Source organism: Sturnus vulgaris, chromosome 3, assembly GCF_052056855.1.
Source record: "Sturnus vulgaris isolate bStuVul1 chromosome 3, bStuVul1.hap1, whole genome shotgun sequence".
NCBI lineage: Eukaryota > Metazoa > Chordata > Aves > Passeriformes > Sturnidae > Sturnus > Sturnus vulgaris.
Genome location: NC_142245.1, coordinates 3,959,196 through 3,981,680, shown reverse-complemented (window position 1 = coordinate 3,981,680; position 22,485 = coordinate 3,959,196). Strand labels below are relative to the sequence as shown.

Below are 22,485 nucleotides of genomic sequence, written 5' to 3'. Positions count from 1 at the left end.
TATTCTATCTCTATCTAGGACAGGGCAGCTCTAAGAAAATCCTGATTTTGTAATAAATAAATAAATAAATAAATAAATATCCATATCTGCCTGAATTATGGAGAACTAGATACTGTGTGTTCTACATGTCAAGCTTCACATGCAGTATAACATCCCTCACCCACAAAGGTGGGTTTGCTGCCAGTTAAACCTTTGCAAATATTTAAACAGCATCTGCTACTACTTAGCATTTAAAAAATCCCAAAAAAACCCCAAAGTAGTTCTCCATTTCAAACAAAATGAACCCCAGAACTGCTTGAGAAAGTAAACTTTTGTGCACAGCCCTCTGTTGACTTTGGACATCCTTCAAAGGGTTTAGTGGCTCAAAGCTTGGGATAGGCAATATTCCCTCATCTCTTGCTGATAAATCTAAATCCCTGTGACATGATATGAGAATTCCCATCAGAGAAATGTCATAAAAGCATTTTCAAAGAAGGCCCTAGAACTTGCTCTTCATTTTGATCCCAAAAAATGCTCAGACAACCAGAGCACCAGAATGCACCATGAGAGCTCCTTCTGGGATGAAGGTATGAACACACATGGGAGGTTTCATATCAAAGCAGTGAGAAGGTAATGTGTTTTAGTGCTCTGATTTATAGACATCTTGAGTCAATTTCCCCCCTTTTTGTGTGCAAAAAAAGGCAGAACCAAAGGTTAAAGTGCAGTCTATTATTTTTATTCTGTGTTTTATATATATTCACATTTTAATAAAAGGCAGTCCTCTCTGCATGTATATTGAGGCTTGATCTTTACTTCTTTTAAAGAATCTGTGAAGTTAGCAAGTATCTGAATGAAAATTCATTAAAAGAAGTAAAAATCAAGACACAGTATCAACCGTAAGTTGATATCAACCATAAAATGAATCTGGACATAGTTAAAACCACTCTTCTTTTTCAGACAGTGGTTTATGTGTTTTAATTAATTTATTGATGATATCCTGTGTCTTATACAGGTCAAGTATGAGGCTTTAAATCCCCATATACCAGTTGAGTTTCGGGTGCTGACGGAATCTGCTCCATTTGCCATCGATGACGAGGGAGTCATCTCAACAAAAACCAAACTGGACTATGAATCCCAGAAAAATTACATTTTCAATATTTCCTTGTCGGATGGAAACACCACTGACTATGCCACAGTGTTTGTCAGAGTTACAGACATCAATGACAACAGCCCCGTGTTTGGCACAACCAACACCACCGTTGCCACCATGGAGAACATGCCAGTGGGAACCAACATCACCAGAGTGTCAGCCACGGACGTGGATGAAGGCTTTAATGGATTAGTGGTTTACACTCTGAAGGGTGGAGAAGGAAAGATGGATATTGACAGCTCAGGATTCATTTCGGTGCAGAAGGTGCTGGACAGAGAAGAACAAGGCTTGTATAACTTAACTGTGATTGCCAGTGACCAAGGCCAACCCGTGCAATCTACAGCGCTCAGCCTGACCGTCGTCATTGATGACATGAACGACAACGCCCCGGTCTTCTCATCCAGCAGGTATGAAGTGCAGGTCCCTGAAGACCAAGAGCTGGGAAGTGTCCTGCTGACACTGTCTGCTACTGATCAGGATGTGGGGCCCAACGCCCTCGTGTCGTACCAAATCACAGAGCAGCGACCTCAAACCTCCCCCCCGATGTTCCTTGTCAACCCAAGCACGGGCGAGCTCAGCCTGAGCCATCAGCTGGATTATGAAGCCACAAATGAATTTGAAGTGAATGTGACTGCATCAGATGGAGGTCAGCCCGCTCAGAGCACTGTAACACTTGTAGCTGTTCGTGTAAAAGATGTCAATGATAACCCACCAGAATTCAGTCAGGCAGCTTATGATGTATTTGTGTATGAGAACCATCTGAAGGGGAGTCCTGTCTACACATTCAGTGTTACTGACAAGGACGAGGTAGGTACCACATTAATCTCATCCTGATAAATCAAAACGACATGCTTTTCTCTATTAACACACTAGTAGATGAACAAAAGGAGATTTTTTAAATGGCTGGCACTGAGTTAATGAAAACTTTGTCTTGCTTTCTCTGGAGCCAGCAGTAAACCATCCCAACCCAAGGAAGTTAAGACCTTGTACAAAATATTTTAGTGATTATATCAGACAAGATGAGGAGAGCTTCTCTCCACTGCATATGTGACCCAGGACAGGAAGTGGTGCTTGCTTCTATTAATGTGCATATGAGATGAATGCATCAGACAGAGAATAGATTTTTTTAAAAATTGTCTTATTGCTTCTTATGTCAAAATAATAGTTTCTGATTGAATGTTGCTTGATAAACTAAACTTGGTAAACTTACCTTTAGTCTCAGCTTGGCAGAGCAAGAGGCAATTTGTAACCCTGATGGAGTTGTTTCTTCTATAACAGGAAATTGCAAAATCTCCCTCTGCTTTATAGCAAGCACTTTCTTTCTCCCCTTGTTTATAAAGACATTTTGCATGTAGCTGTGGCACTGGGGAGATGCTTTGGAGGAAGAGATTTCTGATTTGCAGTATTATTCTTGCTCGTGTCAATTTTAAAGCAGCATAAATGCTTGGTTCATACTCTACTGAACTCTGCTTTGCTGCCCTTTCCATCACAGGGATAAGTCTTGGAGAGCTTTAGGGAGAGAGAATGTGTAGGACCCAAATGGGGAAGCCTGTAAGTGCTTCCACATAGCCCAGTTCCCGTTTCCCAAAGAAGTCTATTATTCCAATTGCTCAGGGTGCAGGATTTCATTTATTAAACCTGACAAGTCACTTTTACTTCTGTAATGAGAAGTCTTATAAAAAGGTCAGGTATTAGTATTAATAAGATTATTTTTTAAACTTTTATCTTAATAAAACTTACATGAACAATGTTTTCTTTTTAGGCTGGCTTTTCTCAGGGATACTTTATTCTCAACAGCACTTCATTCACTGTGGATATCCCTGGAACACTTTCATTAAGGAATGACACAGAACTGGACAGGGAGACTACATCTGGATTCACTTTACAAGTAAATTTGGGGAGAGACTGCAGCTTTGGCTCATCTCTACTTCATTCCCTTGAATGCCTTTTTATATCTTTGTAAGAGGTTAAAATGACAATGCAGTCAACTAAAATTACTTTTTTTTTTCTTACTTTGTTAGGTATGGGCAGTTGATAACATAACAAATGGGCTTAATTCAAGTGCCTTGTTCCACATCACTGTTATGGATGTCAATGATAACAATCCTGAGTTTCAGAATCAGCCATACAATTTTGAGGTTCTGGAAGGGGAATACATGCTGAATGATTCCATTAGAGTTGGACATGTGACTGCTACTGATTTGGATGAGGGAGAAAATGCACGAATCACTTATTACTTGTCAGCTGAGGATGGGGATAATCCCTACAGCATCCAGCAGGTAAGAGTTTGGGTATGCTGAAAATAAGATTTAGATCCTGCTGTTCATGTAGTGACTCGGCACAGTTCTAGTACATCACAACCAGCACGTGCCCTGTAGGTTGGAAATCTATGTTGGTATTCAAAAACCAAGCCATTCCTGGTCAGGTGCTGCTTGGAATGTGAACTAACCCAAAGGAGAATTGCAATCCCTCATCCCTTTTGAGAATAATTGAGTGTACAAGAGTTCTCCAGATGATCTGTGCATTGAACCACTGCCTTCTCCAGGATGGAACCATTTTGGTTACTGGCTCTGTAGACCGAGAAAGGAAAGAGAAGTATGAGCTGCTCCTGGTGGCGTCTGATAACGGAGTGCCTCTGAGGCAGGTAAGGAGCAGCAAGTTATGCATTATCTGCACTGCCTTCTATTTGTACATCCCAGTGCCTGTGCACTTTCTGAACCATGGTTTTCTCCTGCCACGCCCCAGAACTTCACACACGTCAGCATCCAAGTGTTAGACGTGAATGACAACCCTCCTCAGTTCACCAGGGCACAGTACTCAGCCAGCGTCCATGTGGCAGCAGCAAAGGAAGGAGAGTTTGTCCTGGCAGTGTCTGCCACTGACCTCGACCTTGGGAACAACGCTGTCATTTCATACAGGTACATTTCTGTCAGGTTAATAAGTACCTCCTGTGAGAGACACAGAAAGGTATTTTTATTAATCTTAAGAAGGATAAGATCTCTTCATAAATATTTTACTAGCGTTGTAATCGGTTATGATTTCTACACTTAGGAAGGACAGTCATTACTGGGTGTTTTAGAGCTTGTCAAATCACGATTACGTCATAAGAGAGGGCACAATCAAACGATAAACTGGCAACAAAAACCCACAGCCAAGATTTGTTTCTGTTTCTGAAATTTTGAGTAACAGGTTGGAGTTTCTGGGTAGGAAGTAAATGAATCTCTGACTCTGTTTATGTAACTTCTGCTTGCTGGGAAGAGGAGATAAGAAATTAACTTCCTTAATGCACTATGCATAGAAAAATCAGCAGAGAAAAATATTTCTGTGAGCCCTAAATCATGGAAAATACCAAGATACTTTGATGTGAAAAGCAGAGATTGAGAAGGACAAATGAATGAGCAGTAAACTTGTGGATGTTTAAAACTACTGCCTTGACAGAGGTTATTTCTAATTATGAGATTATATTCTACCTAAAACACATCATTTGTGAGCAATCCAGTTATCTGAGAGGTCATGGAATGGGGAATTAGCATTCAGATGGATGTCACTTGAGTTTCTCCCACTGCTGGATATGCAGCTGAGTGTGCAAGATCTGCCCTCTCCCAGTGGGAGCATCAAAACCTTGGGGTTTAATGGGAACTGAAGGCATCAATGCTGCACATTTTCATGATGGGAGGTTTACTTGGAAATAAAAGCCCAATATATTTTAGGCTAAAGGCAGCAATTAAAAGCTGTTCTTTATAAATAGGCAACTATTGTCTGTTGAGTGCTCCTTACAGAGGTAGCAGTAAGTAGATGGCACTTCCAAGATCATTAATATGAATGCTCTCCTGATTGCTCCTTAATCAGCTTCATGAGCCATTCTGATGATTTCCATATAAATAATGGCACTGGAGAAATCACCCTCACCAGTAACCTGGACCACATCACAGCCGACACAATTGTTACACTGACAGTTGTTGCCACTGATCATGGAGTTCCTCAGCTTTCCTCCAATGGTAAATCATCTTTTTTACCCTTTTTTCCTTTCCCACATAAACATAACCCTTGCACACCTTGAAATTTGAAATTAATCCCATTGCTGTCAATCAAACTGAATTTAGCGAAAAAAAAAGTTACATTTGAACAATGGTCAATATTTGCTTTTTACCTTTTTATCTCCTCCATGCTGACCATATGAACAGAAAACTTGGTTTTAGTAACCCTAGTTAGAAATAATTTTTAAAAATTTATTTATTGCAGTTGTACTTATGGTACAAAACCCAAGACTTCACAGTTGTAGTCACTCTAAAAAGATGGATTCAAATAATATTGTTGATGTGTTTCTTTTTCAGTTTTCCTTTATCTTCCTAAAATTAGGAACATGTAAACAAACAGAAGCTGGCAAATCATCCTCAACTGAGTTTGTTATAATCAATCATGTAGTATTTTTTGTAACTTTTTCATGTGTTTTTTGGAGGTTAACATTGATATATCATGGACAGGAGAAAATCAGGACTGATTTTGTTAAAATAGGACAAGTGGTCACAACAGAAATTCCTCTTGTGGGTTTATGTACATCCCCCTCTCCTTTTTTACAAAGTAATTAAGGGTTGGATTTTTAAGGATCCCATTAGCTTCACATTGGTGATCCTTGCTCTCCTGTCACACTGAAGCAACACTTCTGTAATCAGGGAAGTGAGGTTATTGTGGAAAATCAATTAGGAGTAAAAAGCATCACCTTTTGTGTTACACATTAATCCTTATTACTACTGCTTTCTTTTTTCTTATTCCTCTTTCCTGTGTGATAATTTCTATCATTTTCTACTAATTCCTCACGAGCTTAAGGAAACAGAGCATGGATCATGATGATTTTAGCAGTGTTTTCACTGTTTTAATTTGTTTTCTCTCTTCAGTCTCTGTTACTCTCTACTTGCTGGTAAATGACACCAGCTTTGGACTGACTTTTGAGAGCCCCAGCTACGAGTTCAGCATAGAGGAAAACAAAGCCCCAGGGAGTGCAGTGGGCTCTGTGAAGGCTCTGACTGGAAGCATAGCTGTGCAGGTTGGGTATTCCCTGAAATCCCACCGGGACAAGTTCTCCATCGGGGACCAAGGTGACATCGTGGCCCTGGTCAGGCTGGATCGGGAAGAAGGAGACCTGTACAGCATCCTGGTGGAAGCTGTGGATTCTCTGGTGCCACCCAACACAGCTGTTGCTTTGGTATGGAATATGCATTTCTAAATATTTTTTATCAAGGAATATGAAATATCATTTTAAAATATTAACAATCAAGCAAAATCCACATAAATGTCTTCTGTCGTGCAAATGTGAAGCTTTGAGAGCCTTCTATTTAATTTCCTTTTTTTTTATATATATCCTGAGGAGATATTACCATCTGGAGATATTGTCAGCTTCACAGATTGTGTCATTCCCTGAAAGCTCCTTATGAACAACCCATAACCAGAGAAACTGATTAACACCAAAACTGGTTCTGTGCATAGTTCTGTCAAATGCGTGAGGCAGATGAGCCAAAAAGCCCCAGGTTATCAGTTCTGCTCATCTCTTCCAGTTAGAATTAAAAAAAGATAAAAAATGCAGAGGTTGACAATGCTCAAATGCTGAAAAATGCTGAAGTTGTTATCCATTCATCTATCCCTTTGGGTTTTGTTCCTTGGTTGTTTTGTTGTTTTTTTTTTTCTATCGGCTTCCATGGACTAAAATAAATCAAAATTCTCCTTTAGATACAGCTTCTACAGCTCAAATTTGTGCCTTTTTCTCTTGTTTCTTTTATTTCAATACAGGTAACTGTCAGAGTTGAAGACATCAACGACAACCCTCCAGTTTTCTCACCATGGATCCAAACTCATTTATCAGTTCCTGAGAATGCAGCTGGTCTAGATCTGGGCACATTTTCTGCTACTGATCTGGATATAGGAGATAATGCACTTATCAGCTACTCTCTGCAAGATGATTTTGCTGGAACATTCCATATTAACAGTTCTACTGGCAAGCTGATGACACAAAAGTCCTTAGACAGAGAAGTGATGGACAGTTATGAATTAATAATAATGGTAAGTTGAGATATTTGATACAAGTTCACAGAATTCTCAGCATTAAAAACTGAGAAAAATACTGACCCATCACAAGAAAACCACTTAATCTTAGAGAATTCCATTTGAATTCATGTATGAATTTTGACTGCTCCTTATGTTTTGTATACAGAGCTCTGTTTTCTGCTCTATAAACTGGTATTAGCGAATAAATGATTTATGAACCCGAAATTTTAAAGGTCACATTCAAACAACAGCTGACTGTGACATCTGCAAAGCATTCCTGGGTCTACTTTAGACCATACAGCTGCCTTGCCACTCCGTGTTATTTGTCCCTTTCCTTTTTTTTTTTTTTTCATTTTTCAAAAGATATGTCCTTAGATATTTAAAAAAAATACCTGAAATGAGATTTTTCAAGTAAAAAAAAAAAGGGTAAACTTCCACTCTACATCCATGAGATTATCTACTTTTACTAGCTGATTTCATTGATTTTTACTGCTATTAATCAGATCAATTACTGTGCATACAAAGAAGTGTTCCAGCACTGACCATCAAGTACAAATGATATTTGAAGGACATTTTTACAGGTCAAAAAACTTGTGGAAGATATAGAGGACGCATATTAAAAATGGAACAGTGTCTTCTGAAAAATTTTAAGTTAATAAACGTGAACACTTTTTAAGACTCATTGAAAACTGTGTGTATGTACCTAGAGATGAGAATTTCCTATGGCAGATGTTGGTGCAGTGTAAAACTGTGAATTTGCCACACACTGGATGCTCTTCACAACTTGTTTTGCTGGCACTTTAAACCCTCAAAATGCAAGGGATTTCCTCATTCTTTCAAGTACCACAGCACAGATATCTGTACATCACAGTCTTGTGTTGATTAGTGCCACATCTGATCACGTGACATGTTTGATCTGCATCCAGGCTCGAGCTTTTGATTAATTGTTAATGAGATGCAGAGCATGTGATGGGGTGAGGATACCAACTGCAGGAAGATGTGGCAACTAATCAAGCACTGGGCTAGAAAAGTGTCACTGAGGGATAACTGGTCCAGCACAAAGACTTCAGAGGCAAAAGCTCACTATTTTTGGAGGAAAACTGAACTTGAATTGAGCAAGTTTGTGTCAAAGTTATGCTGTTTTTAATGACAAGTTGTTCCTTCACAGGCCACCGATTCTGGCAAGTCACCACAATCTGCAAGCTTAGTTCTGAGCATCGCTGTGGAAGATGTGAATGACAACCCACCAGTGTTCCCCCAAAAATCCTACTCAGTGACTGTGAAGGAGAATGAGCCTCCACATGTGGTATGTGGCATTAAGGATGAACAGCCTGTTCTGCACTTCTTTTCTCTCTCTGCACTTGCAAGGGGCAGTAACCTCTCATGGCTGTGCATTGGTGAACATCAGTTTTTACTCTGTGTAGAATCACAAAGCATGTTTGGTTTGTATGACAGAGGAGTACCCATCCCTCTGATTCTTCCTAAAACTCCCACAAAGAGCTGCTCCCCCTTTCCCTCTTGTCCTCAGCAGTGAATCCACACTGCACAGATGGAGTTTTCACTGAATCTATGGGCAACACGTTTTAAAGATGCTTAGTGCTGTAGGTGTTGTGCATATGTCCAGCATCCCTTTGTTCTTAAGCTTTTCTGTATTAGAGTCATGGAATGGTTTGGATTGGAAGGGACATTAAAGATCGTCTTGTTCCAACCCCTCAGCCATGGGAAGGGACACCCTTCTCTCTAAGACCAGGTTGCTCAGAGCTCCATCCAGCCTGGCCTTGAACACTTCTAGGGATGGGGCATCACAATTTCCCTGGGCAACCTCCCAGTGCATCCATTTCTGGCTCCATATCTGCCTTGCAGATGTGACCTGATGCTTTACAGGAATCAAGGGAAGAGGGATCACCTGACAATCTGGAACTGCTCTGCCTCAAGCTGTGCCAGAATTCCAGCAATGCAATTAATCAATTAATGAGTTTTTCAGTCAGTAAACTCTCTGTGGGTCAATACCAGCCTTGTGTGCATGTTTTGCCACTCTCTTTGCTCTGCTCCAAACCTTTTGTTGCTGACTTTTTTCCCTTTTATTTTAGATTCTGAGTGCAGTAGCCACAGATGCAGATATAGGATACAATGCCATCATTCATTACACCATAACTGGAGAGACAACTTCATTTCATGTTGGAGAACTTTCTGGAGATATTGCAACCCTTCAGCCTCTGGACTATGAAACTCATTCCCAGTACATGTTTATTCTGAAAGCTTTCAATCCTGGAGAGCCACATCTCCAGGACACAGCAAACATTACAGGTAGCTCTACTTTCTCACAGCAAATTAACTTTCATTAACCCTAGGGAATATTTCAGCATGTGTAATTCTGAGGCACAAACCAACAGTAATGCAGTCTGCCAGAGTAAATCATCAGAAATGATGGTGTGATCTTTTCACTACAGCCAGATGAAATTTTTCTAAAAAAAAGTTTGCCATGTCAAAAATGAGGATTTTCACACAAACTGACATTACTTCTTTCAATATATTCACATTTTTTTTTCTATTTTCTGAAAACCTATTGGCATTTTGATTGAAAAGGTTTCCAAAAACATAATTCAGGTTTTTTTTCTGCTTGTATACAGAAGGGCAATTTCTAGGGTAATAAACAGTGTTGACAGTGATTTTTAGTCTTGATTGCTGGCTGTTTTCCTTTAAAAAATTAAATAAATTTCTTCTGTTTGGGGAAAAAAAAAAGCATAAATATTTCTGTGAAGTTGGTATCCTAGCTTTTGGCCAGCCCTACTTTTGATCAGTATGACTTGATATATTCTCATTCAGAGGAGCTGTGTTGGTTTATATCAGCTGAACAAAACAACTTGTAACCATTAAGGTAAAACTCACCAAATGTGATGATTCTTCCTCAGTTACTGTGGAAGATGTCAATGAAGAAGGACCCGAGTTTGACCAGTCCTCATATCACAAGATCCTCCTAGACAATTCTACAGCTGGCACACTGGTAGTGGACATCAATGCAAGAGATGAAGGCAAGGGTTATGATGAAGGCATTCTCTACAGTATTTCAGGTATGTTAGAGAATAATCTTAGGGCTGTTTATTACTGGGCTACTTGATACTGCTAAAGCAAGCTGCATGACACCAGAATGAGAAAATGGTCATAAATTGAACTGGCAGGTTCTGACTGGATAGAAGAGGTAGAAGATTCCCTGTGAAGACCAGTAATTAATGGAAGAGGTTGCCCAGAGAGGTTGTCCTTGGAGATTCTCACCTGATGGATCAAAGCCTTGAACAATCTGTGCTGAATTCACTCCTGGCCATGTTTTGAACCAAGGAGTTGGACTAGAGGGGGTGTCTTGCTCCAAACCACACGTACAGATCAGGATGTCAACCTGTGTCTCTTCACTCCTGGGCATACACTTCAGCCACTTGTCTCTGCTGGCTCCAGAGAACATCTCCAACCTTTTTTTTTTCTGTTTTCAGGTGGAAACTCAGAAGGCCTCTTCAGTCTTTCCAGTACCACAGGAGAGCTCAGGTTAACAAGAGACTTATCCAAACAAACTGTTCCCCTGTATTACACCCTGAACGTCACCGCGACGGATTCGGGTCTGCCACCTCTTTCAACCTCTGTAAAGGTACTACAGCTCCTACCTTGCACTCTGTTGACTGCACAGTTAATTCCCCAGATAGTTTTATTCCAAACTGAGCATAGCTACACCAAGAAAGAGGTATTAGTTAGGCAAAACTATTCAAAGCAGGAATCAGAATGTCAGAAATTTACTTCTGTTTCAGGCTACAAGGTAAGAGTTACCAAGTTCTGCTGCCCTAGCAATTGCTGGCACACCACCCCAAATGGTTGTGATCGTTCCATTGCAGAAAAGACAGAAGCTCCATGCTGTGAGGGAGGAGGACTAGAGCAGTGGAGACTTCTGTCAAAGGTCAAAGAGTGGGACAGTCAGAAGGGATGTAATGGAAGTATGTGATAAATAAACAGGAGATGGCAAATAAAGTGTTCCTGTTTATTTCCCTATAATAGAAGAAAAAATAATTTCTAGATTGAAGAATGAGAAATATAAATATGATTTTAAAAATATTTTAACACAACGCTTATAACTTGCTGCTGATCTTTTGCCACCAAATATCACAGCAGAATTAAAAAAAAAAATTAGAAATCTGTATGGATGAAGATGAAGAAAATTACCTTCAACAAGCCCTCATTCTTCAGAGGATTGGACAGCAGCTGTCTGGCAACAGAAATAAATTAGTTTTGTGAAGCAGTAAGCATTTTTTATTTACCACATATCCTCTTTTGTTCTTAATCTATAAACCAGTTACAATAGTTTTAAAATTCTGCATGTGCAAGCTCCTGCTCTGGTTACCCCCTCTCCAGTGGAAGACTGGGGATGAGTGCATCCCTCTGAGAGCTGCTTAGTTACACAGGTCCTTTGAAATGTGCTCCGTGTGAGGAACTGGAACTCTGTATTTAGCAAAGCACCCAGTGAACCTAAACTGATGAGGCTTCTGGTGTTTGCCACCAGTATTTGCTGCCTTCAGGGCAGTGTCAAACTCAGCAGGCAGCAATCCCAGTGAGGCTTCTCCTCACTGGCCAAAGCCTGGACTTGTGCTGTCTCACACCTCAGTGGGAAAACTTCTGCTAAAGCTGCAAATATCACCCCCACGGCCGTGTCCTTTCCTCTGCAGGTGACAGTCTTGATTGCTCCCATGGATGTGTCCTTCCCAGTGTTCCTGGAAGAAGCCTATCACCCTGCCCCTCTGTCAGAGAAGGCCCCCACAGACACGTTTGTTGTGGAGATCAGTGCCTTGTACAAGCTCCCTTTGAACTACAGCATCACCTCTGGAGATGAGAAAGGTGAGCCCTGGCTGTGGAATGATGGGAAGAGGGGGTGTGAAACAACAAGCACAGCACTGAGCATTGGGATCATTTCTTCTCTCCTTCCTTTTGCTCTTCCCTCGGATGCACAGCCATTAATAGTGGATGGGAATGGACTCAATGCACTGGTTTGATGTGGATCAGGTGAACTGAATTTCTGTCAGAGCAGCACAAGGCAGGTGACACAGGGCTGGCTTCACCAGCTGTGTGCTGTGTCTGCTGCAGGAAGGTCAGGCTGTACCTGGTCAGGCATAAAGTTACTCTGGCTGGACAAAAAAAATAACTAATAGCACAAAAACCCCTAGCAGCAAAACTAATTCAGCAACGTTTTCCTAACAAATGTGAGTGCCTAGAATAAGTGCATCAGTGCTTTGTCATGGTTTTTTTTTTGCTAAATATAGAGCTGATTTTCATCTATCATCAAACAGCCAATTTGTACTTCAGTTTTGTGAAGTGTTTTGTATGAAGTAGTGATCTTGAAGGTAGTTGCCAAATTCCTCATCTTCATTAAGACCAGGACTTCTTAGGAAATATAGAAATTTATAACTGAAAGAGGGGCAAATAATCTCTAACCATTTCAGAGGAATGTGAAGACCTGTTTGGAGAGTGGTGGATTGAATTTTCTCCATTTTGCTTCCCATCTGACCTTCTGAATTATTTCTTTTTGTTAATTGCAGCCCTGGATATATATGACATTCTTGTCAACCTTGTAAAACCACTGAATTTCATTTAGTTCCTTGAAGAATACTGTAACATACATACAATATTCATATAAATAATGTGTAATTTTCACTGGATGATTCATACCTTCAGTTTCAGCTAATGAAATCATAACCAGAATAATTTCTGGATGATTTTTTTTTTTAAATAGGATATTTCATTATCCATTCATCCAATGGTATTGTAAGAACAAGAAAGAATCTAGAACTGGAAGATTTCCCAGTAAATTTCAAGGTACGAGCAACAGACTCATCTAATGCCACCATATTTAATGAAGTTGAAGTGAAGGTGGAAATTATTGATGAAAACGATTTCCCTCCAGTTTTCCCATCTTCTCTACTAGAAGAGACATTGCCAGAGGTAAGAAAATGTCATCCAAACCAAAGCACAAAAATAAGTCTTCAAACTAATATTTTTTTTTTTTTTTTGTAATCTTCTGTTGAGTATATAAGTTAAGCTTCTGGAACTGGGCTGGAAACTCTCAATACACAACAAGAATGATCTAGAAGTGTGTGGATTTACTGAAGGAAAAGTGAATCTTTTCTAAATAGGGGCTCCATGAAGGAAGAACTACCACTCCATTTTGAATATTTTACACAGAAAATATTCAGGTGCATTTGAAATCTATTGGATGTGCTGGGCACCTCATAGGCTCTCACTCACTCTTTTGTAAAGGAGCTTCTTACAGGGAAGTAACAGAGCAAAGTCTCTAATTTAGCAATGTTTCTCCTCTTACAATCTGCTGTGATTTTGCTGGCACAAGTGATGAGCAGCAGAGAACAAGCCAGATTTCAGTCAGATTTTCAGACATTGTGGTTCTCTACAGAAGAAGCCACAGCATTTAAATATGCAAAAGCATCTTGCTCAACATTTCACTCTTCAATTTTCAAGCAACACTTTTCACACTTTATTCTGCTGGTTGCTTTTTTTTTTTTTTTTAAATAAGCACATTGATCATGTTAATATTTTATAGAGCACATATCTTAGCTTTGAGAGATGCACATAAATTGTCTTTAGCAGCCACAACTGATTTAAAATCTACTCCATTTCTACCACTGAGTTAAAGATAGGTTCACTTATTACACCCAGTTTTAATGTTCCCACTTAGTTTAATGGAGAAGAACTAGAATCACATTTCCCAAACTTAAAAAATTGATTTCCATGTGAAATATTTACACAGTGAGAATTGCTGGATGCCCTGTTGGATCAAATAACTTCAGATCAGGTCTCAAATAGCCCTGCAAGTGAAACGCTGATATCTGCTGTCAATCTTGGTGCAAATAACATTATTTAAAAGGAAGAATTAGATTATTTATTTTGATAATTACTAGCCAAATAGCGTTCAGAAAGAAATGTGATTTTGGAGTTGAGAACCCCTACTGAGTTTCAGAGGAGAAGGGGCTGTTAAACAGAAATAACAGCAAGTCAGATGCTTGAGGTTTGGGCTGTTTGAAATAACCTTTCTCTCTGAAAATTGCAGCTATAGGTAGAGACACGGGGAAAGGAAAACAGTTATTTTCTGTAAATTAGAGAAAGCAGGAAACTCTCTTACTGTGCTGAACAAGTTGTATAATTTTGATTTTAAAGTGTCTGTACTACTGTAAGTGGGTGCAGTATCTGTTACTTTCTCCATTCACATAATTCAAGCAATTGCAGCAAAGTGGTCTCTGAGAGCCTCAATCTTTCTTCCTCCACAGCATTCCCCTGCTACTCAGATTGTGCAGCTGAAAGCTCAGGACAATGACACAGGTAGAAATGGTCTCCTGACATATGGAATTCTCAACGGAGATGGACTGAAATTCAGGATAAATGAAACAACTGGAATCCTTTATTCCACTGCCCCCTTTGATTATGAGGAGGAACCCACAGAATATCAGGTTTGCTTTAGATTTTTTTCATCTTCTTTACTCAGAACCCTTTATCTTTCTCTTGGAAAACAGGTGGCACTTGTGCTTTTGTTTAGCTGGATAATGCTTCAACATTTTCTGCACTGGTTTAGAATAGGAGCATCTCAAAGTGTGAGGCATTATTAAAACAAGCCACTGCCTTTTGACCAGAATTAAATTCAAGCACAGCTCATTGGTCACCTGCCCTGCAAACACTTCAGCACATGAATAATTAATTTCACAACCACAGCTCATGTACTCAGGACTGTCTGTTGCTTGGATCTATGCTGGACTGAAATCTTGCAGACATGATTCTCAGTTAATCTTCTTTTTGTTGTTGCCACTGCTGGATATTTCAAGAATAATTTTGAGGTGAATTCAGAACTGGACTTTACATTTCTAAGAATATTTCAAAGTTCAAAATTCAGCAAGATTTTTTTAATGCTTATGCAAGAACCTCTTTGTATGATTTCTCATTCCCAATAACTGTGTAACTTACAGGTTGTGGTGTATGCTGAAGATGATGGAATCCCTGAGAAGAAGAGGGGTTACTGCACAGTTGTGATAAAGATCACAGATATTAATGACTGGCCACCCGTGTTTGATCCAGTGTCTGAATTCAGTGTCCAGGAAAACGTGCCTGTGGGATTCATAGTTGGAAAAATCACAGCATCAGACAGAGACACGGGAGACAATGCCTTTGTTCTTTATAACCTCACAGGTAACAAGGAATCCTGTCACTGCACTGGCACTTTTTTTTTTTTTTTTTAGCATAATTAGTATTATCCGTGTTATTTCCTAACCTCTTTCCACCAAAGCCAAGAACGTTCACTTTCACCTGGTTTGGAATGTTACTAACTTATGCTCATACTATTTTCAAACCTTGGCTCATGTTTCAAATACTCATCCACTCAAAATACTTCTGCTCTTCTTCATTATCCATACACTACTTAAAAATTACTTTGATGCATTCGGGACACAAGTAAACAAATAATTTAGAGTATAGTCAATTATGTGCTGCTGAGATGTATTAATTGATGATGCTTGTTTAAATCTGTCTCAGGAGATGGAGAAAATATATTTGAAATAGATGAAATACAGGGCATCATTAAAATAAGGAACTCTCCAGACTATGAAACCATGAATAAATACAACCTTACAGTGACTGCAGTCAACAGTAAATCTGCCCCTTTTTACCAGGTAAGAGACCATTACTGTAATGAACAGTGACACTTCAGAGTGCATTTTCAGCTACTGGGAGGGAGATCTGTGCCAGCCATTTATTGTGTAGAATAAATGAGTCACCTCATCATGTTTAGAGTCAGACTTCTACAACCTTTAACCACATCGAGTAGTACTATACTTTAATTATGTGAAATACTTCAAAATTATGCGTGGTAGGCTTTGACCCTGAATTATTTGCTGACTGACCTGTGCTGGGGAACTGGAGTTTGTCTGCTGCTCTTAGAACTATAAGGGATGTGATAATTTTCGTGGCAGAAGAAGTGTTTTCAGCAGATTGTTCTAGTTCTGCTGTATTTTATTTGGAAAGTTATTAGACAGTTCTTTAACAGAATCAGAACATGTGTGGTTTCCTTAACTGCATGGAGGAGGAATCCTAAACATCCTGATCTTACTTATTCAGACACCTTTCAAGAAGAATCCTACTGCAACACTGAATTCCTGTCTCTCCTGCTAAAATCCTGTAGTGATCTCTGATGCTGAGTTCACACAATTAAACCCAAACAATATTTTACTGCAGCGTTTTCAAAGCCTGATTTATCATTTCTGTCACATGTGCAAGGAAGGAAAAAACAACGCTAAATAAGAGTTTGTGAATACTCTAAAGTGCATGGCAACTTTTTGTTTTCTAGGCAAGCACCCACGTGAGTGTTGCAGTGATTGATGTGAATGATAATGCCCCAGTGTTTGCCCAGAGCTCCTATTCTGCTTCCATAAACATGGTGAACCCTGTGGGTGCTCCTGTCCTCACCGTGAGCGCCACTGACCGTGACCAGGTAATTCCTGCTCTTACCCTGACTCTGCTCTGCCTGCACCACTGACACATCCTGCTCCATCCTCCAGGCACCCAGCACAGCAGAAAGTGGATCCTGCTTAACTACCAGCTCTAAGAATTGCAAATTAGGAGCTCTGCCTGACACTGATGTACTGCCTGGCTCTGGGCATGTTTCCTCAGCTCTATTTCCTTTATTTTTTCCCTTCACTACACAGAGCTGCATGCAGCAGTCCTTCAGAAGTATGGACTGAAGCAATTTAGCGTCTCTGAAGTTATCTGAACTTTTGAGGTAGAAGAATCTGTAAAAACTAAACATCCTATAGCTGGTTTGAGCAAGGAAATGTCTGCTTGCCAAACTCCTCTGAAGTGCAGCACTCCAGCTTATTCTCTTTGTCCTCATTTTTAAATGTAATTTTGTTTGATATATCTGTATTACACCCATCAAATAGTATCCAGGCACTGGCAGGGATATCCAGTAGTTAACGACATCACCATGACAACATCACTAGTAATTATATCATTTACAAGATGAAACATCTCCAAGTGACAACAAAATAGGTGTAGCAGGTGCCTTCCTATTTCTTCATGCATAATTTTGGTTGGAATAGCTGCAGCTGTGGTACATTGCTGCAAATCATCTAACAGCCCTTTTTTAATCAGCCTTTTCAATGATTCTGTATAAAAAGTGAAATTGCATTTGAAAATTGCTGAACTGTGGGAGATCTGCATTGAGACCCCAATGAAACTCCTCCTTCAGCTGTGCAGAGTGGCACTTGACCTCTCTGTGCCACTCTGACTGTCCCCTGCTACACATCTAACTTATTTTCCTTAGAGAATTTTTGCCACGTTTTTACTGTGTAAATGACCAACGTATTGTGTATTTTCTTCTGCTTTGTTTTGGTTTTGTTTTTTTTTTTAATTTGAAGGCATTCATTCTTTAAAAATCACTATTTTCAAAATAATTTCACTGGAGACATTTAGATGTTTTTTGAATCTCTTGTTTCAGTGTTTATCCTACCCTTCCAAACATACTCCAGTTCCATGAAATTGTGTTCCTTTCATGGCAGGGACAAAATGGCCTCATTGAGTATCACATCCTCCCGGATCCCGCCGTGAGCCCCTTCTTCCTGATAGAGGATTTCAGTGAGGGGAAAATAATTACAACTGGAAACCTGTCTACATCTGGAGAGATGCATTTAACAGTGATGGCCAAGGACAAAGGTTCTCCTCCTTTAAATGGCACTGCTGTGGTTACTCTGAGTGTGTTTGACAACCGCCCATTCGTTCCTCGCTTCAACAGAAGTGAGATCAGGTGAGGCTTTCAGATTGAGTTAAACAACTGGGATGTGTTCACCAGGTAGTGCAAGACGTAGCAAAGTTGAAGGTCATTTTCATATTTTTCCATGCAGCAGAAAAGGACATCAGTTTGGGGATTGTTTTAAAGCATTACATAGGAAATTCTGCTTGGGGGTTCTGTGAATGTGAGCTGAGGCATTGCCTTTTATTTCTCTACTTTGCAGCTTTTAAAAGCCAGACTCTTTTCCCCTTCTCTCTTGGACACTATAAAACATTTTTCCTGAGGTTTTACTCAAGGATGACTCAAAATCTGGCTGGAAAACCAGGGTTTGCACTGCACTCTGAAAGCTGGCAAACAAATGGGGGGAGAGGGCAAGATTTTCCACAGAGAACTCTCTTTAAAAGAGTTAAATTTCAAAGCCTGCCTGGGCAACAACTCTTGGCAAATGTAACATTATGATTTATCATTTCTTTCCTGCATTAGCATTTCTGTTTTGGAAAACACTGGAGTGGATTATTTAATTTATGATTTTGCTGTGGCTGAAACTTCAGGAGAACACATTGATTACACTGTTGTATCTGGCAATGAAAGAGGTGAGAACTATGCCCCTTGTGAGTTAAAATAGCCAGGAGAACATCATAACCTGTCTTCTGCATGGCAGGTGCTGCTGTGCATAAATAGGGAGATGAAGAGCATGGATAAAACTTATTGTATAAAAGGAGTACACAGAGAATTTTTTTCAGGGCTTTTCATCATTGGCTTTGCTGATCTTTGGCTTTAGAAAGGGTGGTAACTTGCTAAGAAGCTGCTTCTTTTAATTTTAAACTAGGATAACTTAGAGACTGGGGGAGGCAAAATAGAAAGTGTTGTTAACAAGCAGCTTCCTCCCTGCCAATCACTTTTAGTCCATCATTTCCTTGCCTTTATGTTAAGGCATCTGCCCTCTTGCAGCTGTGCTTGGGCTCCATTTGGCCCACAACAAAGGAAATACACAGAAACTGAGAGAAAATTTGGAAAAGCATAAAAAATGGAGTTGTGCAAGAAGGAGCTGCAGTTCTCCTTATTTGTGAAATCATGTGAAATTCCTTTTCACATTTACTGTTCCTTTACATGTTTAAGAGCTGTTTGGTGTTGGGTATGAACCCAGCAGTGATGATGCCTTTGCTGCTTGGCCAGTGGAAATGTTGAGTTTCACATTGTTCAGAGCAGAGGAGCCATGGAAACATCCCAAGGGCAGCTAAGGACAAACTAAGACACCAGAGCTAGGAGGGGTACAAGTGAAATGGCAGCTGTCACAGCAAAAGTGTGTGTTTTTCCTTTCAGGTCACTTTAGACTGGATCCTGAAAGTGGTGAGCTGAGAACAGCAGTTAATTTGGACTATGAGGAAGTTTCTCAGTATGTGATTTTAATTCAAGCAAATAAAAGAGTCTCCTCTGCTGCAGAAGTCCAGCGTTCAGGTAACTTCTTGCTTTGAATGACATTCCAGGGGAGCAATGGATACGTTTTGTATTTGCAACCCACATAGGAGTTGTGATTGTCTTTAACTTGTAAAGTTGGACATATGAAAGGTGAAAAGCTGATGGTTAAGGTTGTTCACTTGTGCTTTTTGCAGGCCTGTTTGCTGAGAACGTGGCCATGCTGACAATCTCTGTGCAGGATGTGAATGAAGAACCTGTGTTTTCCAGCAATTCCTACTCTGCCCGCATTCCCAACTCTGTGCCCTACAAACACCCTGTCATTACAGTCCAGGTAGAGTATTTCCTGTGCTCTTCACTAGGACAGAAATCCTGTGATGCAGCTGGGTTTCTTGCACTGCATTAAAGGAGCCTTAAATCTGCTCTTGAGAGCTGAGTTTACTGCTTGAAGAACAACGTGAAGCCCAAAAGCCACAAGGCTGAGTGTCACAAATCACTTTTTTTAAACCCAGGCCACAGATCCAGACTCAGGAGATAATGGACTTCTGCTGTACAGCTTAGTGAGCAGTGAAACCAACGAATTTGACATCAATGAACACACTGGGCAGATTTTTACAGTTTCTGTAGCAGGAAAGGCTGGAACATTTCATCTGCAAGTCCAAGCTGCAGACAATGGCACAAGAAGGCTCACAGCCCGGACAAACGTCAGCGTAAGGAAGACTTTTATGTAAAATCCTGATTTATTTCCATGTCAAAATTGTAACCAAGAAGGGCTAACTTTGATAATGGCAAAAAAAAATTACTTAATTCTGTCAACAGGGCTGTCAGATAAATGAATATTTACATACTAGAATTAAGATTGCCATTTTCATTGACATATAAAAATATGTTGGCACAAAAACTGATTTTTGGAGGACTTTGATTTTATATCAAAGGGTTTTTGTTATTGTTTGGTGGGCTGAGGGTTTTTTTTGGTCAATCTATGAGAGGTACAAATGCTTTAGAAAATCTTATCTGTGATTCTTTATCAGGTAACTCTTGATTCCAGTTCTAGCAGCAACATCGTGATGCTAGTGCTTAATCAGAAGATCAATGTTGTGGAAAGAAACAGTGATAAAGTAAAAAGGTATTTTTGAAACTGTGAAGCTTATTCTGATATAATATCTAATGATAAATTCAGGATCCCTTTGGGATAGGGGTCTGACAGAGGAGCTGATACAGCCAGTTCCCAGGAAAAGCCAGGCCTTCAATTTGACATAGCTCAGAATAATTAGAGTGAATTCTCAGGAATCCACCAATTTTTGCCTTGTAAGTTTTGCCTGAAGCTGGCAAATCTCAAAGAAGTCATTGGACTAGACAATTTCAAGTGGTCTCTCCCCACCTCAATGTTTGTGTCATTTTTAACAGCCTAGAATAAAGGTTTCTATGGATAGCAGGATAAAAATGTTCAGACACAGGGCAGACACCACAAACCAAACTCACCATTGCTACAGGTTAAACTCCCCTTCATGGCACAGCAGCAGAGCTTCTCCAGAACATCCCAGCCCTGCAGGAACAGGGAATCAGCCACTGATGTCTGATGGCCACCCTACAATTAAAAGCCATAATTAGGCCTTTTTGGCATGTTAACAAAGATGGATTTTGTTTGGCTACACATAAATATATATTTACATTAGAAAGATTGAGTCCTGTGCTTATGAAGGGAAATCACTCTGAAGGTGGGAAAAATGAGTTTGTGATGTTGATGCTATTATGGACCAGTTTTGGTTGGTAAAAATTAAATGGAAAACTTTCTTGGAAGCAGCTGGTGCTGACTTACCTGAATGATGGATTGACTGAGCCACTGGTCCAATCCAGCACAAAATCTCTGGAAAAAGAAGAGAAAACAATGAGGATTATGAGACTAAATTTCCCTCCTCTCTACCTTTACTGTTTATAGTAATCTATAGATACTTTTTTCCTCTGCTACTCAATCACTCAAGAATTTTGGACAAATAGTTTAATTCCTTTGCCAAAGATAATCATGCATTTTTACATGCTTAGATTAAAATACCTGCCAAGGTACTTTTATTAGCATAAATTAACACCTGCCAAGTGTTGTATTAAATACTACTTCATTTAATTTCCAGAATAAAAGAATCTGTCATTGGCCAATTAATTAAAAATGTTTTCTTCATATGATATCAGGGTCCTGGAAGATAAACTTGGATGGAATGTGTATGTGGTTAGTATTTATTCCAACGAGTTTGAAGGAAAAGCAAGGAGCAGCACTGATGAAACCCAAGTAAACTTCATTGCTTTTGATGAGGCCCACCAGGAAGTACCTGCAGAAGATGTAAAAAGGTCTGTATGGCACAGTCTGACTTCTAGGGGGTCAAAGCTTATGCAGATTGGATTTTTTTAGAATTCAGAAAGCTGATTCACTGTTTACTGAAATCGAATTTTCAGAATTTGTAAAAAACATGAATAGGGTGGTTTCGTTGTGCAAAACAGATTGAAAAGTCAGTTTAAGGAAAAAAAAGCTGAAGGAGAAAGAATATAACTAGAATATATATTGATCTCAGAGTGGCAGAATGAATACACTTTACATTTCTTTGGTCAGTGATGGGGAGTTTACATTACCTGTCAGTGATGTGGATCTAGTTCAACTATCCAAGCTCTGCAGCATTTTAGGTCACAAGCACCAGGGTTGGTTGCTGTTAAACAGAGCTTTTCCTAAAGAAAAAACACGACAAGTCTGAATCCTCAGAAAAGGTCTTGGCAGAGCAGGGAGGGATCCTCTTTATTTTCTTCACTACTCCTGCAGCCAGAATGAAGGTGAAGTAAACCACGCTCATTTTCCCCTGGTATCCTCAGGAAACTCAGGGAGCAGAAGGATGCCATCGAGCTGGAGCTGGAGCAGGTGTTCTCAGCATCTGTCAGCGCTGCCATCGGGGAGGCTGCGGCCACCGCGGCGTCCCCGGAGCTCGTGGCTGCCATCGTGCTCGGGGTGCTGCTCGCCGCCACCTTTGTCGCCTTCCTGGCCTACGTCGTGCTGGATCTGAAAAGGAAAAGGTACACAGGGCTTGCCTTAGCAGTGGCATTCAGA

The 22,485-nt window shown here is 40.0% G+C and overlaps 1 protein-coding gene and 1 long non-coding RNA gene across 4 annotated transcripts in view; one reads left to right on the top strand and one right to left on the bottom strand.

The window, feature by feature from the left end:
* Positions 1–22,372, bottom strand: part of LOC148224140 (uncharacterized) — a 28,546-nt gene extending 6,174 nt beyond the window's left edge. The window contains exons 1-6 of one of the 3 annotated variants that reach the window (XR_015802060.1): positions 22,020–22,372; positions 21,217–21,264; positions 20,880–20,985; positions 15,167–15,307; positions 11,372–11,414; positions 10,058–10,169 (exon numbers count right to left, since the gene is read on the bottom strand). This is a non-coding gene — a long non-coding RNA (uncharacterized LOC148224140). The remainder of the gene's footprint in view (positions 1–10,057; positions 10,170–11,371; positions 11,415–15,166; positions 15,308–20,879; positions 20,986–21,216; positions 21,265–22,019) is intronic. The other 2 variants (XR_015802062.1, XR_015802061.1) reach the window with 2 other exon arrangements.
* LOC106865189 (protocadherin Fat 4-like) lies at positions 543–10,038 on the top strand. The gene is made up of 12 exons (XM_088160703.1): positions 543–566; positions 992–1,936; positions 2,892–3,017; positions 3,151–3,408; positions 3,675–3,773; positions 3,875–4,047; positions 4,979–5,127; positions 6,025–6,332; positions 6,914–7,183; positions 8,337–8,474; positions 9,259–9,475; positions 9,995–10,038. Exons 1-12 carry the CDS (start codon positions 543–545, stop codon positions 10,036–10,038), a joined length of 2,751 nt encoding a protein of 916 aa, XP_088016829.1.
* Positions 22,373–22,485: the final 113 nt, after the last annotated feature.